Source organism: Eumetopias jubatus, unplaced genomic scaffold (genome assembly GCF_037043125.1).
Source record: "Eumetopias jubatus isolate StellerSeaLion01/CBP00866 unplaced genomic scaffold, mEumJub1_p1.0 scaffold_3, whole genome shotgun sequence".
Taxonomy (NCBI): Eukaryota; Metazoa; Chordata; class Mammalia; order Carnivora; family Otariidae; genus Eumetopias; species Eumetopias jubatus.
This window is the reverse complement of record NW_028274809.1, coordinates 124,938,774-124,956,893: the sequence shown is the minus strand read 5'-3', so window position 1 is coordinate 124,956,893 and position 18,120 is coordinate 124,938,774. Positions and strand designations below refer to the sequence as shown.

The 18,120-nt window shown below is 40.3% G+C and overlaps 1 protein-coding gene across 3 annotated transcripts in view; it reads right to left on the bottom strand.

Moving 5' to 3' along the window:
* The window catches only part of FRY (FRY microtubule binding protein), a 348,142-nt gene that overhangs the window by 210,252 nt on the left and 119,770 nt on the right, over window positions 1-18,120 (bottom strand). For all 3 annotated transcript variants that reach the window (XM_028104226.2, XM_088021790.1, XM_028104219.2), the window contains exon 2: window positions 9,746-9,945. In XM_028104226.2, the coding sequence (XP_027960027.2) occupies window positions 9,746-9,945 (200 nt within the window). The remainder of the gene's footprint in view (window positions 1-9,745; window positions 9,946-18,120) is intronic.

Genomic DNA, 18,120 nt, shown 5'->3' with positions numbered 1-18,120 from the left:
ACACCGTGACCTCAGCACCCAGGAGGAGCTGAAAGCCTGAGATGCCGGGCCAAGGAACAAAGATTTGTCAACAGACGTTGCTGCAGGAACCTAGAACACCATTAGCGTGCAGTAATGCTGTCATCAGCTAATTGCCTGGCCTTTCAACGTTGGTGCCAGCTGCCCATGACTGGTATTCACACAGGTTTGGTCTTAAGGCATGACATATTTCATTCCAGATTCATGGTGTGTGGTGCAAGATAGCCCGGCATCCTTTATTCTTCAAAGACTTGCACAACAAGAAAATATTTTGTGCTTCTTCTAGTTTACTTTTAGACTTACATTACAACAGAAATTGCCTTGTTTGTTTTAGGTTAGCAAACCTGCTAGAGCATGTTATGTTATGAAGTCTCCATTCCAGAACAACACAGTTAGCATCACTATGAGTAAGTGTCTATCACCCTACATCTGTGCTCCAAGCTCAACCCAGTGATAACATCTGGAGGATCTTGCCTGTGTCTTGCCCATTAACTATTTTGTGAGCAGGGGCTATCGAGGCTCAAGCAATCCCAATGATAAACTCTCCCATTTTCATATCACTGTTCATCAGAAAAGGGTTTTTAAATATCAGAACATGAGAGGAAGGCAAGCACCGCCCTCTCGCTCAGTCACAGGCTCTGCTAGAGGACAAGATGAAAGTTAGATGTGTTTTCTTCTTTTGAAGTTGTAGGCAGATCTTTTCCTTTTCCAGGTTTCAATCAAAGTAGAGAAAAAATTACTTGCTTTCTAAGTCTTAGGCAAATTAGAATTTCTTGTTTTTCTTGTTGACATTTTATGCCAATAGACTATAGATCTAGATGAAACCCCTGGCCCAATACCTGATTTAATTTCTCCTGCAGTTCCTTGTAAGGATACTGGAAGCTTAAACCAGGGTGGATTCGCCAAGATGTGACTTAATACATCCAGAGATGTGGAGAATTGATGCTTGTATTTATTATATACATTAGAACTAAATCTGTGCCTGGTTGTCAACATTTCATTGAAAAGAAGACAATGATGGGTCATACTTAAATGCTTTGTTAGAAGCACAGGCTAGTAAAATCAAGTTTCTTGTTTGTGGGCTAAATTAGGGGAAGGAGGGCAGACAGAAGAGGCTGCCTCACGAGTGTGGCTGAAAATTCTTGGAAGTTATAACTTCCACTTATAATATAAATAAGTCCTGGGGATATAATGTACAGCATGGCAACTCTAGTGACAACCCTGTATTGTATATTTGAAAGTTGATAAGAACGTACATCTTAGAAGTTCTCATCATAAGAAAAAAATAGTAACTGTGTGGTAATGGATGCTACTACATTTATTGTGGTAAACATTTTTTTAAAAGATTTTATTTATTTATTTGAGACAGAATGAGAGAGAGAGAGAGAGAGAGCACATGAGAGTGGGGAGGGTCAGAGGGAGAAGCAGACTCCCCGCTGAGCAGGGAGCCCGATGCGGGACTCCATCCCGGGACTCCAGGATCATGACCTGAGCCGAAGGCAGTCGCTTAACCAACTGAGCCACCCAGGCGCCCTGTGGTAATCATTTTGCAATAAGTACATATTTCAAATCATGTTATATACCGATAACTAATACTAATCCGCCTAAAATGAATTCATCTAAAACTCACATGTTACATTATATCATGTATCTTTATATTTATATTATATTATATCATGTATATCATGTCAATTATATCTCAATAAAATGGGGGGAAAAGAAAATCAGTTTGAACTGATGACTCACTTCAAGAAAATTAAATATTTCTCCCTCTGAGGTTGTCAATAAATGTAAACACATGAATGAGAAAAAGAAAATTCTTGAAATTTTCTGAACTTGCTTTATTTAGTTGAATAATACAGCCTTTCATATTTTGGGCCACTGGCTTCCCAGTGTGGCCCGGCATGAAGATGTTCCTACTTGTTTCTGAGACCCCTACCCTCAAGAACCCAGGACATTTCTTCTTAGAAAGCTTTTGAAAACCATTCTGTGTGGACTCACTCTCTAGGTTTTCCCAGTTTATACACGGGTAAGCCTCAGGTATTTTGCTGGAGATACAGTGAGATTGTGGGAGTGCTGTCCTCTCTTGTATACTTTTATTTGCTTGCTTCTGTCACCTCCCAGAGCACAAGTCCCTACAGGATCCAGACCAGGTCTGCTTAAACCAGCTTTGGCTGTGTCTTTCTCAGAGCCATGGCAGAGTTCAGAACAACCATTTGACAGCAACAGTGAATGGCCAACGGCAGACATCCAACTGTCCTGCTCAAGCCTCCATTCCTTTTGAACAAACGCAAAGCGAGGAAGCACCAGGCTGACTTCAAAGAAATATACCAGATTTGGTTAGTTGATACCTATTCTTGAGTGATGACGACAACAATGATGATGACTGAGCACTTAGTAGGTGCTAAGGATTACAGCAGGAGCTCCACACATTACCTCTAGCCCTCTCAACTGCTCTGTGTGCTAGGTTCTGCTACTCCAATTTTGCAAATGAGAAAAAAGGGAGATTGACTGGCTGGCTCAAGGCCACACGACACTAAAGAGGTTGAATCAGGATTCAAATTCAGATCAGACTGAATAAAAAGTTGTTTTGTCTTTACCTTTATCCGTTCTTGTCCATTAAATCTACAAAGTCAAGATTATGGGTGCTCTTGATTTTGATAAGCTGAAGAGTCTTGTTTTTGGAAGAGTTTATTGAGAAGGTAATTGCCTGTGACTACAGTGACAGATGCCATATAAATGGAGAGACTCAGAGATAATGAGAACATACATTCTGAGACTGTCCAACAGCTTAGAGTCAACCTGACTCTCCTCTTCACATATTGCTAAGGTGAAGAAGGGAGCAGATGACCATATCAATGAATAATGAGGTATCCTTAGATGCCCCGAGGCAGAAGGCTGAGAATCAGTATCTCTTGTACTCAGCAGATACGAGGCATCATCTGCTGGGGAGTACAAAGGACAAAACAAAATCCATTATCAGTTTAGAGGTTGGCAAGATGACCCTCAGAAGCACAGTTTCCTACAAAGACATTCCTTTTAAGCTACTATATTGTTTCATCTATTCATCCATCTATCCATTCACTCATTTATCATATAGTCATTCATTCATTTATTGAAAAACCCTTTACTGTCTATTGTATATAAAGCAGAGTCCTAGACATGGGGACATGCGGTGTGCGTGTGTGTGTGTGTGTGTGTGTGTGTGTGTGTGTGTGTGTGCTAAAGATGAATCAGACAGTTATTGCCTCTAAGGAACTTACTGTCTAGTATAGTGTTTCTTCAACTTTAAAAAATCTATCTCCCACCCACCTGCCATGAAAATATGTATTTTACACTATGGTCTGATATACATACATGTGACTCAAAGTTTTGTAAAGCGTTATTTACCCTTAAAACCTATAATGTACTCTGATATTTTTTCTTTCTTTTTAAAAGTTTTTTATTAAGATTTATTTATTTTTATTTGACAGAGAGAGCACAAGTAGGGGGAGCAGCAGAGGGAGAGGGAGAAGCAGGCTCCCCACTGAGCAGGGAGCCTGATGCTGGGCTCCATCCAGGACCCTGGGATCATGACCTGAGCTGAAAGCAGATGCTTAACCGACTAAGCCACCCAGGCAGCCCTACTCTGATATTTTCTATTCTAGCCTATTCTAATACTCTAGTTCAATAAACATGGTACAGTTTGCTTGAGGGAATGAGACAGTGCTTCAGATAGAGATTTAGAGGTGTGTATATTCACATCTACATAGCTGTATGGAGTCAGCAGGGAAGAAATCAAGTAAACTTTTTCAGATGATGAGGTACTTGAGCGGGACCTTGGAACATAGGCTAAAAGACAGGCAGGAAGAGGCAGGAAGGAGGCAGCATGCGGAAATGTACCGTGGCAGGCAAGCATGGACTTGAAACATGGTTTGGTAAAGGTGCAGGGTCAGGAAGTAAGACAGACTGTAGCCAACTCAAGGAGTGCAAGGGTGTGAAATAAAGGTTTTGAACAAGGAAATGAAAGGGACAGGGTTGTATTTAGGGAAGATTCATCAGTCAGGATCAGAAGAGGAATGGGTGACAATACCCTCACTCTTCCTTTCATGTACTTCGAAGCCACTCCGCCTTGCCATGGAACTTCTGCTTGCAATGAGCCTCACAGTGCAGAGGTCCACCCTGGCCTTATCTGCACGAGAAGCAAACCAAAAATTCTGCAGAAGACTGGCAGGAAAAGGGACTAAGGAAGCTAAAATCTCACATGCTATAAACACTTGGAAATATTGAAAGAAATGTATTTTTTTTTTAATGCAGAAATAAGTTCACCAGAAAGGAAAAGGGAAATGAAAAGAAAGAAGACATGAGGTGACGAAGTGGCTGCACAGGGAGAGGACTATTGGTCTCATTACCCTGGAGGCCTTCTTTGTTGCCCACTTGGGGACAGGAAACAAAGCTGTGGGCCTTGAGAGGTGGGACACTGGAAATAAGACACTTACAGAAAGTCTGGTGCCAAAAACGAAACAATGCATAGAGAAAAATCTATCCACTGGCACAGGAAGATAAAAAGATATTCCAATGGTCCCTGCCTGGGTTTGGGTAAAAATAGCAACAACATCTTCCCTGAAAATTTGAAATCAGAGTCCCAAGTCTTACATGAATTTGGGGTTTACCTGTATCACCTTTTAGGTGCATAAACTCCCAAGCCAACATAATATTTGGCCCCAGATAGTGATAACTCTGGAGGTAATCTAAAAGAGGACACAAAAAATGTAGTTTAAGGTGATCAAAGACATAAAATAGAAATCATAAACTTAAGAAAGGAACAAAATACACCTAACTAGATTTTATTTTTATTTTTTAATTTATTTTTTAAAGATTTTATTTATTTATTTGAGAGAGAGAGTGAGAGCACAAGCAGAGGGAGAGGGAGAAGCAGACTCCCCACTGAGCAGAGAGCCCGATATGGGGGTAAATCCTGGGATGGTGGGATCATGACCTGAGCAGAAGGCAGATGCTTAACCAACTGAGCCATCCAGGCTAACTAACTAGCCATCCAACCCCTAACTAGATTTTAAAAGAGAACCAGAGCACTTCCAAAAATGAAAAAGTCACCAAAATTATAATTCTTTTTTTTAAAGATTTTATTTATTTGAGAGAGGGAGGGAATGAGAGAGAGAGCACATGAAGGGGGGAGGGTCAGAGGGAGAAGGCAGACTCCCTGCTGAGCAGGGAGCCCAATAAGGGACTCGATCCAGGGACTCCAGGATCATGACCTGAGCCGAAGACTGTCGCTTAACCAACTGAGCCACCCAGGTGCCCCAAAATTATAATTCTTAATAGGCAAGTTAAACAACTGATTAGACACAGCCCAAGAGAGTGTTAATTGAGGATGGACCCGAGAAAATTACTCAGAGTGCAGTAGCAAGAGACAAGAGGCAGAAATAATAAAAGAAGGGTAAAAAAGATGAAATAGAGCATAAGGTCCAAAATACATCTAATAGGAATACCAGAAAAAGAGGGAAAGTGGAGGAATGGCAATATTCAAGTAATTAATGGCTAAGAATTTTCCAGAATTGATAGAAGATATAAACCCTCAATTCAAGAAGCATGGGAGTCTCAAAAAAGAAAATAAAAATTACGCCACATCCAGAGTGTAGTGAAACTGAAGAACACTACAGACAAAGAGAAAAACCAGAAAAGCAAATAGGGAACAAAATCAATCATCCAGAAATAACAAATCAGCCAAAGACTTTGCCATAGCAATGTTAGTGGGAACATAGTGAAATATATCGCCAGAAGTCTAGGCAGGGGTATAAATGTCAAACTAGAATTCTATTCCCAGCTGAACTACCACGGACTGCTGAGGGAGAAATAAAGACCTCTTAGATAAACAAGACCAAGTGACTTACCACCCACTGATTCTTATTTAAAGAACTACAAAAAACATATTTTGGGAAGAAGAAAATTTAAACAGAGGGAAAGAGTAGGAGGCAAAAGGAATAAGCATCCATTGTATTATTTTCTATACTTTTCTGATTTGAAATAAAAATATTAAAAAAAGCCACAGATGACCCAATTTAGCTTGTTTAAAACACTTTGCTTGGGAAAGGTAAAATAATGGTAAGACTGGATAAGAGCAAATGCTATCAACTAAGCCCATGAAGCAATAAAAGTAGAATACAATTATTGATTAATCCATAAATATCAATAAATATGACCTGAGCATCTTCTGAGCAAAAAGAACAATACTGTTAACCCAGTAAAAGATGTTTACAAAGAAAAAAAATCTAAAATTTAATTTTGGTAGAACATCTTTATTTCCTGTCCTTTTTTTTTTATCATTAAAGTTAGCTATTTGGATTTTAGAAATTCACAAATACAACTTTAATATTTTGTGTAACTGTCTAATTGATGTGGAATTTTGAAGAATTTAGTCTTTTTTTTTTTAAGATTTTATTTATTTATTTGCCAGAGAGAGACACAGCAAGAGAGGGAACAAAAGCCGGGGGAGTGGGAGGGGGAGAAGCAGGCTTCCCGCGGAGCAGGGAGCCCGATGCGGGGCTCGACCCCAGGACCCTGGGATCATGACCTGAGCTGAAGGCAGACACTCAACGACTGAGCCACCCAGGTGCCCCAAGAATTTGGTCTTTTAAAAGTAAACTGAAAAGTACAGATTCCGGAGGATTGCCACAGCTAATAAATCTATACTTCCAGCTTTTTGAAAATTATCCTTACTACTCCCATACACATTTTAATACACCAAAGATAATAAAATACAATTTTGTGATTTAATACAAACCTACATAAACTCAGGCTTTTAAAGGATTCAGTGTCTTTCACATAGACCTAACTCAGCAATAAAAATAGTAAGGGACATTTATTGGAATTCACTTTAACCATATTATACATACATCAAAAATAACACCTCTTATTATGGCTACAGAACAAAATGCCAAATGCACATTAACATCTTTTGAATCCAGTAGCAAGCCACAGAATCTACTCACACTTATTGTCTCATAAGTAAGCAAATATAAGGACAAAAATTACTAAGCATTTTCCAGCAGACCAAAAATGCAGATGGCACAGAAGCTTGTATCTCTGCCAAAAGATACAAGGGGAATAAATAGTCCCTTTTTATAAAAAGCAACAATACTAAAAATTGATTGATACATTTCTTGAGCTAAAAACATAATGTTCATGTACTTAGCCCTCAGCATCTAGTGGACTCTCATCCTCGGCGCACCATGAAGATTTGCTGATGAACAGGACTTACACTGTTTCTTTTCCATTTTTCTTGTTTGGGGACATTTAAGTTTTCTCACTGAAAGGAACAAAAATGCCTACCTCTAATTAAAAGAATGCTGTGGCACATATTAGTTGTTCAGACATACTGTTTACTCCAAGAAGAAAATGCTACGCATACAAATTCCGAGCTAGTAATGATGAGAAAGTTAAACCCAAACTATTTTACTTCGTAAATTCTCAAATAATGACATATAAACTATTATTTTGGAAAGACGGATGGCTCAGAAGGTGTCAGGGCCTAGCCTTTTCAGCATCTCTTTCAACTTTTGTAGAACCTCCCTATTCCTTAGGGCAAATCACCACGGCAATTTCAGAGAACCCTGATCTGCCACTGTTAAGAAGTGAAAGAACTCTTCTTTGGGGCTTCCCACTCTCTGCTCCTTAAACTCCCCCATGACCTTTGGAGCAAGGTGGCTTCTCACCCTCCACCAGGGGAGACAGGCTGTACAGCCTCTGCATCTCTCGAGGTGTTTGGAGGGTTCCAAGAATCAGCACAATTTGGGGCAATGAGAACTTGAGTACTGGATTTTTGGCCGATTCAAGTTATAGGACAGCCCTGCATTGGTTTGTTTTAAAACATTAAAGAAGGTATCTGCAGATGAGGATGACCATGTAAAGACTGGCAACAGAATGTAGAGAGTTCAGAGGTGGGCTCTGAAGGCATCCAGCCTGAGTTCAAGTCAACACCGTGCGACCTTGGGCAATTACTTTGCCCTCTGTGTGCCAACATTTCCCATCTGTAAATGGGGATATAAATACTACCTACCTAAGGTCACTGTGAAGATTAAAGGACATAATAAATTAAGCCCAGTGACTGGCACATAGTACTTACTCCAGGAATATTAGCTATTATTATTAGCAGTAAGAGTAGCAGAAAAATTTAAAAAAAATAAGTGAATAGGGAAAAGGTATTGTCATAAGGTTTAATTTAAAGGATTAAAACTATAAAACCAAGAAGCGTTCTATAAAATAGGAAGCTAGAATCCATAAAGATAACCTCCATTGGTTTAACAAAAGCGTTGTTTATTTATTTATTTATTTGTCAGAGAGAGAGAGAGAGAGAGCATAAGCAGCGGGAGTGGGAGAGGGAGAAGCAGGCTTCCTGCGGATCAGGGAGCCCAATGCGGGGCTTGATCCCAGGACCCTGGGGTCATGATGTGAACAGAAGGCAGATGCTTAACTGACTGAGCCACCCAGGCATTCCTCTAAATAAGAACTTTAAAATGCAAAATTTGTAACTTTCAGGCAACCACATATTTAACATTCTTGAACCCAAACCTTAAATTGTGATTCTTACAAAGGTCATTTTTCCTTTTTTTTTTTTTTAAGAGAGAAAGAGTGGGGACAGCTAGGAGCAGAGGGAGAGGAAGAGAGAGAATCGCAAGCAGACTCCGTGCTGAGCGCAGGGCCCAACGTGGGGCTTGATCTCACGACCCTGAGATCATGACCTGCGCCAAAACCAAGAGTCCGACGCTTAACCAACTGAGCCACCCGGGCGCCCCACAAAGGTTATTTTTAAGAGATGATGTTGAGCATCATCCATTACGTATTTTTTTAAAGACTTGCTTTGTGGGTTCAATAGTATTATATTCAATTATTTTAAGCCCTGGTGCGGTAAAGCCAACCTCACATCATCTTGTCATGCCCCAGGATCCTCTCAAGAGGTAGAAAGCCGAGCTTCAGAGAAAAAGCTGTGTCATTCTGAGTTCCTTTCTTTTCTCTTATTGTGTATGTCCCGCGAAGGTCAGAAAACAAGTAATCTGAATCTACCAATTGGACTTTTCTTCCTGACTGTTTTGAGATTCAGGACTCTGTCTGTAGAGCCCTTGTTAGAGCAATTCACATAAGGCTGAAACACATGCCTTATTTTGTAGCAGAATCATCTGCAAAGAAAGATACTGACGTCCAAGGACATTATCTGTCTAATAAGAGACCTAAAGGTAAGTGAGCCGAGAATTTCCTGTCCTCCGATTTTCAGAAAACAAAGAGGTGTTTCTGAATGACTCACCAAATAACTTCCTCAGACAATAGATCACTGAGACCATATGTTCTCAAACTGGGAGTCCAGGCAGCCACTTGAAGAATGATATTTTTTCTCATTTACTTTAAAAACAGACAAAGGATTTTCACTAAAGTATATATACATAGCAGAAACCCTGGACACAAGTTTTCTAGGATTCATACTTATTGCTAAATTATGCTTATTAGTCTTAAATGTAGTAGTGAAGCATGCTACTTAAATGTATTTGCCAAGGATTGTTTTGAAGCCCTTGACTCTCATTTTTTTTTCTTAAATCAGGAAACTTAATTACAACCTTTTAAAAAATTACCTATGGTATCAAAAACACTTTGGGAAATCCATCTTTTCTTGGAGCTGTAAAATCTACAATATTTAGTGTAAAGATGAATTTGAAAGGGTGTCGTGGCACGTACTCACCAGAGGTTCTGCCATGATGATACGAATCTTACGCTCAGCCTGAGTGGTGAAGTTGACAAATAAACTCTTGAGAATATATTCTCCTGGTTTGCTGTCTGGGTCCACATTGATGGGTAACATGGTTGGCGGCCCTTTCTCTCTTTGTGTGCCAGAAACAGGTGGAACTGGAGGCTTGATATAACCGTTGCCAACTGGAGAAGCTGAAAAATAGGATAGATGTTCTTATTGGCTGAAAATAACATCATAAATATCTGGACTGGCTGTTTTAAAACATAAACATAAGGATACGAATTGTATCAAGAATGCTGCACTTCATGTTCTAACTTGGCCTTATTCTTTAGGAATACTGTCAGAATTTAATTATTTTGATTACATTAAGTTTGCATTATGCCATGTTTGATAATCTCAAAGTGCTTCTGGTTACCACATTGCTTTAGGTAAATTACCTTAGTAGCATGCAATACAGCTGAGAAATCCTACAGCATTTAAGTAAGATGTTTTTTGCTTCTTTTTTATGTCCCAGGGAAATGGACTAAGGAAATGTATGTGGGGAAAAAAAAGTGATTTCTTGTTCTGGTTTTCCTAATGGCCAGGAGCTCTCTGTGCTTTATTCTAATAATGGAAAAGACTCTGGGAGTGGTGGCTTCCAGACTTTTCCATGAGCCCAGAAGTTTCAGAAACCCAACTGGCTCTTGCCCCTGAAAGAGATGTTCCTCTTGAAAGGTAAAAGGCTCAGGCAGTGCCCCATCTATGCCATTCAAGGTGTAGGTTTTTTTTTTTTTTTTAAGATTTTATTTATGTATTTGACAGAGAGAGACAGCATCAAGGTGTAGGTTTAACTCTTCACTCGTGCCACCCTTCAGTTCAAGTTAGGATGCTTCTTCTCACCCGTCATGAAATGTGCAGCTTCCCTATTTGGATTAGATCTTGAATCGAGGCAGTTGTCAGAGTCCCCAGTAAGTGGTCTCCGTTCAGAGTGCAAGAGAATCAATTATTTTGAGAGAGAAAACAAATTTTATCCGTAAATGAAATTTCACATCTTTCCACTTTGTACTATACTTTGGCATGTCAAACCCTAACACGCACCACCTCCTTTACCTAGATACTTGTGAGATGGTCAGGTAGGACACGTTTCTTTCTTCAGTGAAAGAAATGGTAAGAGTTAAACGTGGTTAGGACAGAGGCATCAGAAGTGCTAAGGACAGGAGGAGGATAAAGTAGACTTTTTTTTAAAGGAAGAACATCTAGTTCTGGATGACTGGATACACAGATTAAGGAAGAGAGTGAAGAAAAAAGTGAGTTTCTAGTTTGGATGCTGGTTTGGATATCAAGAGGATGGTGGTGTATCTTTGATAATAAAAGAGAAAAAAGTCCTAGATCCAGGAAAGCCGAATACTTTTCTCAAAATGACAAATAAATTCAAGGCTTCTCCTCCCTTCTTTCTATCCCAAGCAAAATTCTGAGGAAGCCAAGCAAAAATTGTATTTATTTTATTGAATGACAAACCTGTCCTCATGTAGGGTATAGGTTTCTCCCTCCTCTTTCCTCCTCTTGCCCAAGCCCCTTCCTCTCTATTCCATTTAACCTGCCATACAGGTGAGGGGCACCTTACATCTGGAGGGTCTTCCCATAACTCAACTACCACTAAACTTTACGGTCTCTCACGTTATAACAATAAAATATGTCTTAGGTATAGTATTCCATTTCTTCTGCATTCTTATGAGCTCCATCCTAGTCCAGGCCCTTGGGAGATTTAAGGCTTGATGATTATAGCAACCCCTTTGCTGACTTTCTTTCATTCATTTTACTTTCTTCCCCATGGCTTTAATATACCATTTTTCTGCTCAAGATTTTCAGTGGCTCTTAATCATCATCCAGCCTCGAACACACGGCCTGCTTTTGACAGCCTTCTGTAGATTGCCTGAAGCCAGTGCCTGAGTCGTACTGACGGCCTTGTCGGCACACTGTTCTCCCTTGTGCCTCCTTCCCACTCTTTTCTGCTCATCTAACTCTCTTGTCCTTTCAGAACCATGTCTACATCCATGTCCACAAAACCTACCTGCACCAGGCCACCCTTCACTGATAAGTACGTATTATAAGATTTAAACATTTAATTCATGCTCTTTGGCACTGGTCATCCTACATTACCTAAGACAGACTCGGAAGACAGTGGACAAGTGAAGTGATTATCAGTTGGTTCCACAGTTTATCCCAGGTGTGGCCCTGTGACCGAACCATATATTCTGCTAAATGTATCCCCTGAAAATTTCCCAACAAGACTGTCACCTCCTGGTCTAATACAGAGTTCTTCACACAGATAATACTCAATAGATCTCCTTAAATAACTACCTAAAGTGACAGCTTACTTTATTTCTGTACATCTTGAAGTGATTCATAGGGAGGGAGCTCTTGGGGAAGAATCCGGAGTTAGAATCTTTAAAGGAAGAGGGTGCGGTATTTGCAAGCTAGAGTCATTAGTTAAATGGCTCTCCAAGCAGCTCCCTAAAAGGCACGACTTATTCTAATTGGACACATTCAAAATCAGGTGATGCCAATGAAGTGCTGGTCATTCCTCCGCTTTACCTGCTTCTGGCTCAGTGCAGGTGTCTTTTTGGAAGTGGGAAGCCTCCCAAGGCCAACTTACAGAGGGACATAAGGTCTCCATGAGATAGCTTCCTAATGTTATCAAGGGCATTGTGCCATAGGCCTGGAAACTGGAATATAAACCAAGAAAGTCTAGGTGAAAGGCAATCTTTCATTCTCTTTAGTTTTCCTCAGGATTTAATCCATTTCAAAAGACAGCACGATCAGGTTGATGTAATATAAAATTGCAAGATTGGATCCATAATTATAAGACTCTGGGGCCCAAAAGTCATTAACCACAGTGAGAGGATTTGTCATAAGGGCGACCTCTGGCAGGCCGCCTGCAACGTTGCATTTTGAACCAGAGAACCGAAATCCAGATACCCAGAATGTCTCTCAGACGAATATTCCATTTAAATGGCCAAAGTACCAAGTCACTGCTGTCAGAAAAAAACCTTAGTCCCCTGTACTTCAAAGCCAGACATCCTTGTGAGTACAAAAGTCTGCATAGCATTAGCGAGCTGGAACTAGCCTAGCCCAGCAGAGCCCCGTGCCAACACTGAAGGAGATTCAAGGGGAGGGGGCCCATCACTCCTGCTTCAACCCCATCCGCTGGGCAGACGGAGACACAGTAACATTTAATGGGGTAAGCGTCCTTAAACAAGATCCGCTGTTTTAATAACTCTTCGTCCTACCCTAATTAATTCATAACAAACCATAGCCTTTTGTCAGAATGATTTTCAAAAGTAAACATATGACATAGCACTTTTCAGTAACTCAGTTATCTCGTGACAATATAGTTGAGCACCAGGAAGCCCATGTTCTCTGGTAGTCAAAATTGAGTCCCAAAGTCCATACTAGTCCAAACACTAGAATGTCACTATAAGAAAGACATTGTTAGACTCTCCCTCTGCCCTTGTTTGCTTTTAATCTACACACGATTAAGATCACTACATCAAAAACTAATGATGTACTGTATGGTGACTAACATAAGATAATAAAATAAAATTAAAAAAAATCAATGGTCTAGTTTTTAAGTTCACGAGGTCTGGAAACAGAAAATTACAAGGGAAAGAGACATCTCTGAGTACAACTCCAAGAGCAAAAGAGAAAAAAAAATGGCACTATGCTAAAAAGCCTCCCAAACTTAAAAATGAACTTGCATAAAGTCGATAATGACTATTTTCCATTGCATAAAGGGCCACAGAATCAGACACTCCGACAGGTGTGGGGACAGTAATGTGTCCATCTGGCATGCTGTCACAACTAAGATTCATGACGAAGACCCTAACTCCCAGGGAAAGGCTATGGGACGTTTGATAGATAGTCTTGAGCTGGAGAAGGCAGGGAAAAAGAGTGATGTAGATTTCCAAAAGATAAGCCTACAAAAATGGTTTGGGTGTAAAAAGAATTTAGAATTAAGCTTAAGAATTTCGCTCTGAAGAATTACATTTCTTTCCTCATAGGGTCTGACTTGTAACTGGAACTTAGTTTTGATGGAAACCGACACACCGCCAATTTCAGGAACAGCCGCGCTTCAGCCCCTTTCCTCATCTGCCAATGCAGACGGCTCCTGTTTGAATCGATTCTTCCCCTCCGACAGTGTTTCCACTGCTTTCTGTCCAGCCGGGCAAGCAAGTCCGCCCACCGTTTGAGGTCCAGGTGAGGATTCCCTCCCAACCTGGCACCGTCTGGGCCACCCAGTCACGCCCATGGCGGCGCCTCTGGGAATAGGGATCCCTGCTCATGAAAGGGTTCTGACAGGTCACCATTACCTCATCTTCCCCACCTAAAAATACATGTTGAAGGAACAATTTCATTTGCTAGATTGAAAACTGCTCTCATTTACATTTCCTGCAGGGGATACATTTTTGAGCTTCATCTTCATCTGCTTTTATCCTCTCTCCTTTTCTTCAGCTCATCTTCCCATCTGCACACATCAGCTCAATGTCCCTAGGAAGTCACCCAAACCGGGGTTCCTGTGGGTGCGGAGCTGAGGTGGGGGCCCTGAAGAAGAGCATCGCGTTCAGCTATTGACCAGGGCCCTACTTATCGAATCTTTTGGAAATCTGCTTTCTTTATAGATTTTCTCATTTACATTTTAATCTTGCATTTAACATGTTCAATTTTTTCTCCATTGCATTCTTGTATCTTAAATGGGTTTTGTTGATATTATTATTTTATTCCAAATTCTGTTTCTATTTGGTTCTGCTGGATGGCTCCAGGGGCTGCCTTCTCTCTTTCTCTGGGTCTCTATTTCTTATAGTGAACAGGCTCCATTCCTTCATCTGTACGAAGTCTCTTTTCAGCTTTTGTGGCCCATTCATTACCTCTTTAATAGATCTATTTCTGACTGCAAGCGATGATCTTTCAAACATGACTATTTTTTTCCCAGTGTCATTGCCTAATAGCTTGCCTTTTAGGCTGGCTGCTTTTATCTGGCTAAGGTCTTCAGTACACTTTCCCTGAATTACCAACATTTCCAGGAATTACTAACTTCCTAACTGCAACACCAATACAAACACCCCACAACTCATAGTTCAGCTACATTTTTATTATGTCACTGAAAGGAAAGTTAATGTCATAATGAGTTTCCTCATATGAACATCCCAGAGGCTAAAAGCGGCACTGTTTGTTACAGGAAAACAACTGGTTTTCTCAGTCAGATTTTCAGCGAAGTTAACACCATCAATCTTTACAGGCTCATTCATTCTTCAATCATTCATTCATTCATTTCCACCAATATTTATTTAATGAGTTCTTAGGTTTCACTCACTCTTCTAGGCACTGGGAAGGTAGCAGTGAATAGAACAGATGGTTCCTGCCCTCACGGAGTTTACGGTTTGCCGAGGCAGGGCCATGCATCAGCAATTTTGTGTACACACACACTCATGCACACATGCACGCATACACACACACACAGATCACAATATGTTCAAAAAGAAAAAAAGGAAAATTAAACAGAATGAGGGGACAGAGGAATGTTCAAATGTTTTAGTTTGGAACTACTGTGGAGAGGAATGAAAGCTGTGTGTCTTCTTGGTGTCTAAGAAAATCCGAACAAATATTTGGCGTGGGCAGGATCTGCTTTTCCAACCCATCCCTTTGGCCCGCCCATTTCTGTGTCAGTTCTGGTTGGGAATGAGAAAGTTAACCAGGCTGCATTGGTTGACCAGGACACACAGCTCCTCTGCCCCCCCTCCACAAAGTATGTGACTCAGGAAAGAGGACCATCTTCGTCTGCTTTGCTCCAGCGTGTAATGATGCACAAGCACAGAGCCAGTTGTTCAAAACGCTCAATGCTGTTTCTGATGTTCCCATAACTAGAAACAGCCTCAGAGCATTTGAAATTGGAAAAAAAAAAGGTTTCCTGTTCTTTTGAAGTGCTCCTGAGATTATATGGTGGTAACTGTTCAAAGTAGCTACTGCTCTTAGAAATGGAGGTTCATTTAAACAACTTTATTTCCCAGAGATCAGTGTAACCTATTTTTCAACACAGGAGTAAATTTATTAGAGTTCTTTGTTCACAGTTGGATATACATTATTCTTTCTGCCAGTTCTCAGGGATTCATTCCTTTTGTAGGTTCTGAGGGCAAATCCCGTTAGTACCCAAATGCTGGGATCCTTCTTTAGGACCTGATGTCCACCCCAAATCCCTCTTTTCCCATAAGACTTCTTTTGTTTACTGGCACTACAGGCACATTTCATAAAACATAACAAACCAAGAATGACGCAGCTACTGTGAGAACATGTCACACTGTGTATAGAACTATAATAAATTGTCCACTAATGCATTTATGAGGGTGCTTAAGAAATGGCATTTTAAAAGGTACTGCAAATACTCAAAATGACCAGAAACTTTAAAAGTCATGCAAAATAAATTAGGATAAAAAGAAAAAAGTCTTCCAAATGTGATAGGAAGAATTATTTTCCTCTGAAGAGTATTATTAAGAAATGGAAAATGTTGGGATAAGAAGAAACAATTAGTTTGAGCAATAGAAAAATATTTCTTAACAAAGAGATGGATGATTCCTAATTTTATATATTTCAAAATCAGTCAAGAGAATACAAGGTAAAAATATTCAAAAATGCTTTTTGCCTTGGGAGAAAATATAATAAGTGACATGGTAAGTTCTTCTTAACGAATTTCTATATAATTCTGGTAATGTGAAACGTTCCTCCCAGTTTTGTTGATAAAATGTTCTTCCTTTCTCTTTCACTACTTAGTTCTCTTAGTCCTATAGTTCTATAGTTCTCAAATTGTGTTTGTTCAAGTTTCAGGGTCCATACGATCTCTCTAGGATAATTAATGTCTTTAATCCTCAGAAATAATCCTAGAAGGCCAAACAATCTCACTTTTACAGATAAAACCATGTAGGTTGAGAGAGATGAAGTGTCTTGCCTAAGGTCACAGAGTGGTTGACCCAGGATCTGATCCCATGTTTCTCTGACAGCATATATTCTGAGTGTCTTGTATGACCCTGAATTTAAAAACAAACCAGTTGTCTATGATGAAGACTGAATAAAGTAAGTTCCCTTACTTTGGCCCTGGTATGAGCCAGTTCTGGGACTTTAGGGGATGAAGAAATCAAATATAAATGTTGTGACTTGGAGAATGAAGCTTCCTATAGATTAGTATATAGTTGGCGATTTTCTAGAAAGGCTAACATAACTGCCAGCCATGGAGGTCCCTCCTGCAAAGTTGTCTGCCCTCTTAAACTTTAACATATCTTTCAACCAGTAGAAGGGCTTTGGGAAGGGCTAGGAGTACAAAAAAGGAGTTAAAGGGCGCCTGGGTGGATCAGTCGTTAAGCGTCTGCCTTCGGCCCAGGTCATGATCCTCAAGCCCCACATCGGGCTCCCTGCTCCACTAGAAGCCTGCTTTTCTCTCTCCTACTCCCCCTGCTTGTGTTCCCTCTCTCACTGTGTCTCTCTCTGTCAAATAAATAAATAAAATCTTTAAAAAAAAAAAGGAGTTAAGAAATAAAGGCCTATGGGGCGCCTGGGTGGCTCAGTTGGTTAAGCATCTGCCTTCAGCTCAGGTCATGATCTCAGGGTCCTGGGATCGAGCCCTGCGAGCGGGAAGCCTGCTTTTCCCTCTCCCTCTGTTGATGCCCCTGCTTGTGCTCCCCTCCTCTATCAAATGAATAAATAAATCTTAAAAAAAAAGAATTGAAGACCCATAAAATATGTGAAATCTGATTATTGACACAGCTTAGAAAGGTCTAGAGACTACCCTTTCCTAGATATACTGATGATATCAACTTTAACTGGTTTTTATTCGAACAAGGAGTAACTGAACTTCTGTTCAGTCTGGAACCTCTCCAAACCATTTTTGTCTTTGGTCTCCCAAAGACTGGATACCTGGGAGAGAGTGAAGGAGTTCAATAAAGAGAACAGAAGTATTGCGTTGCTGCCCTGTTTTCTTTGCTCCCTTCCTTTGCCTTTCAGTATTTTATCTTAGAGAAATGACAGTAACACCTCAGTGATTTCCTTTATAAGTGTCTGTCATCTGCTAAGATGCAATTACATGGACCTTTCCCGATTTTCAAAGTAGGTACTGTCACCAGAGCCTGAAAGAATGTCTGCCAAGATCTGTGAGCAAAGGAAGATGAGGTTACATTGACATTTCAAGGTCCTTTCTCACCAAAAGAAGATCGAATAACCTGCTAGAGGCAGGATAATCCTGATTTTCAGCTTCCTTCTCCCCAACAGAACTGACCGAACTGCTCTAATTCGTGTGTCCTTCACTGGCCATCTTCTCTTTCTTCTCTCATTTTCTTTTCCTTTCC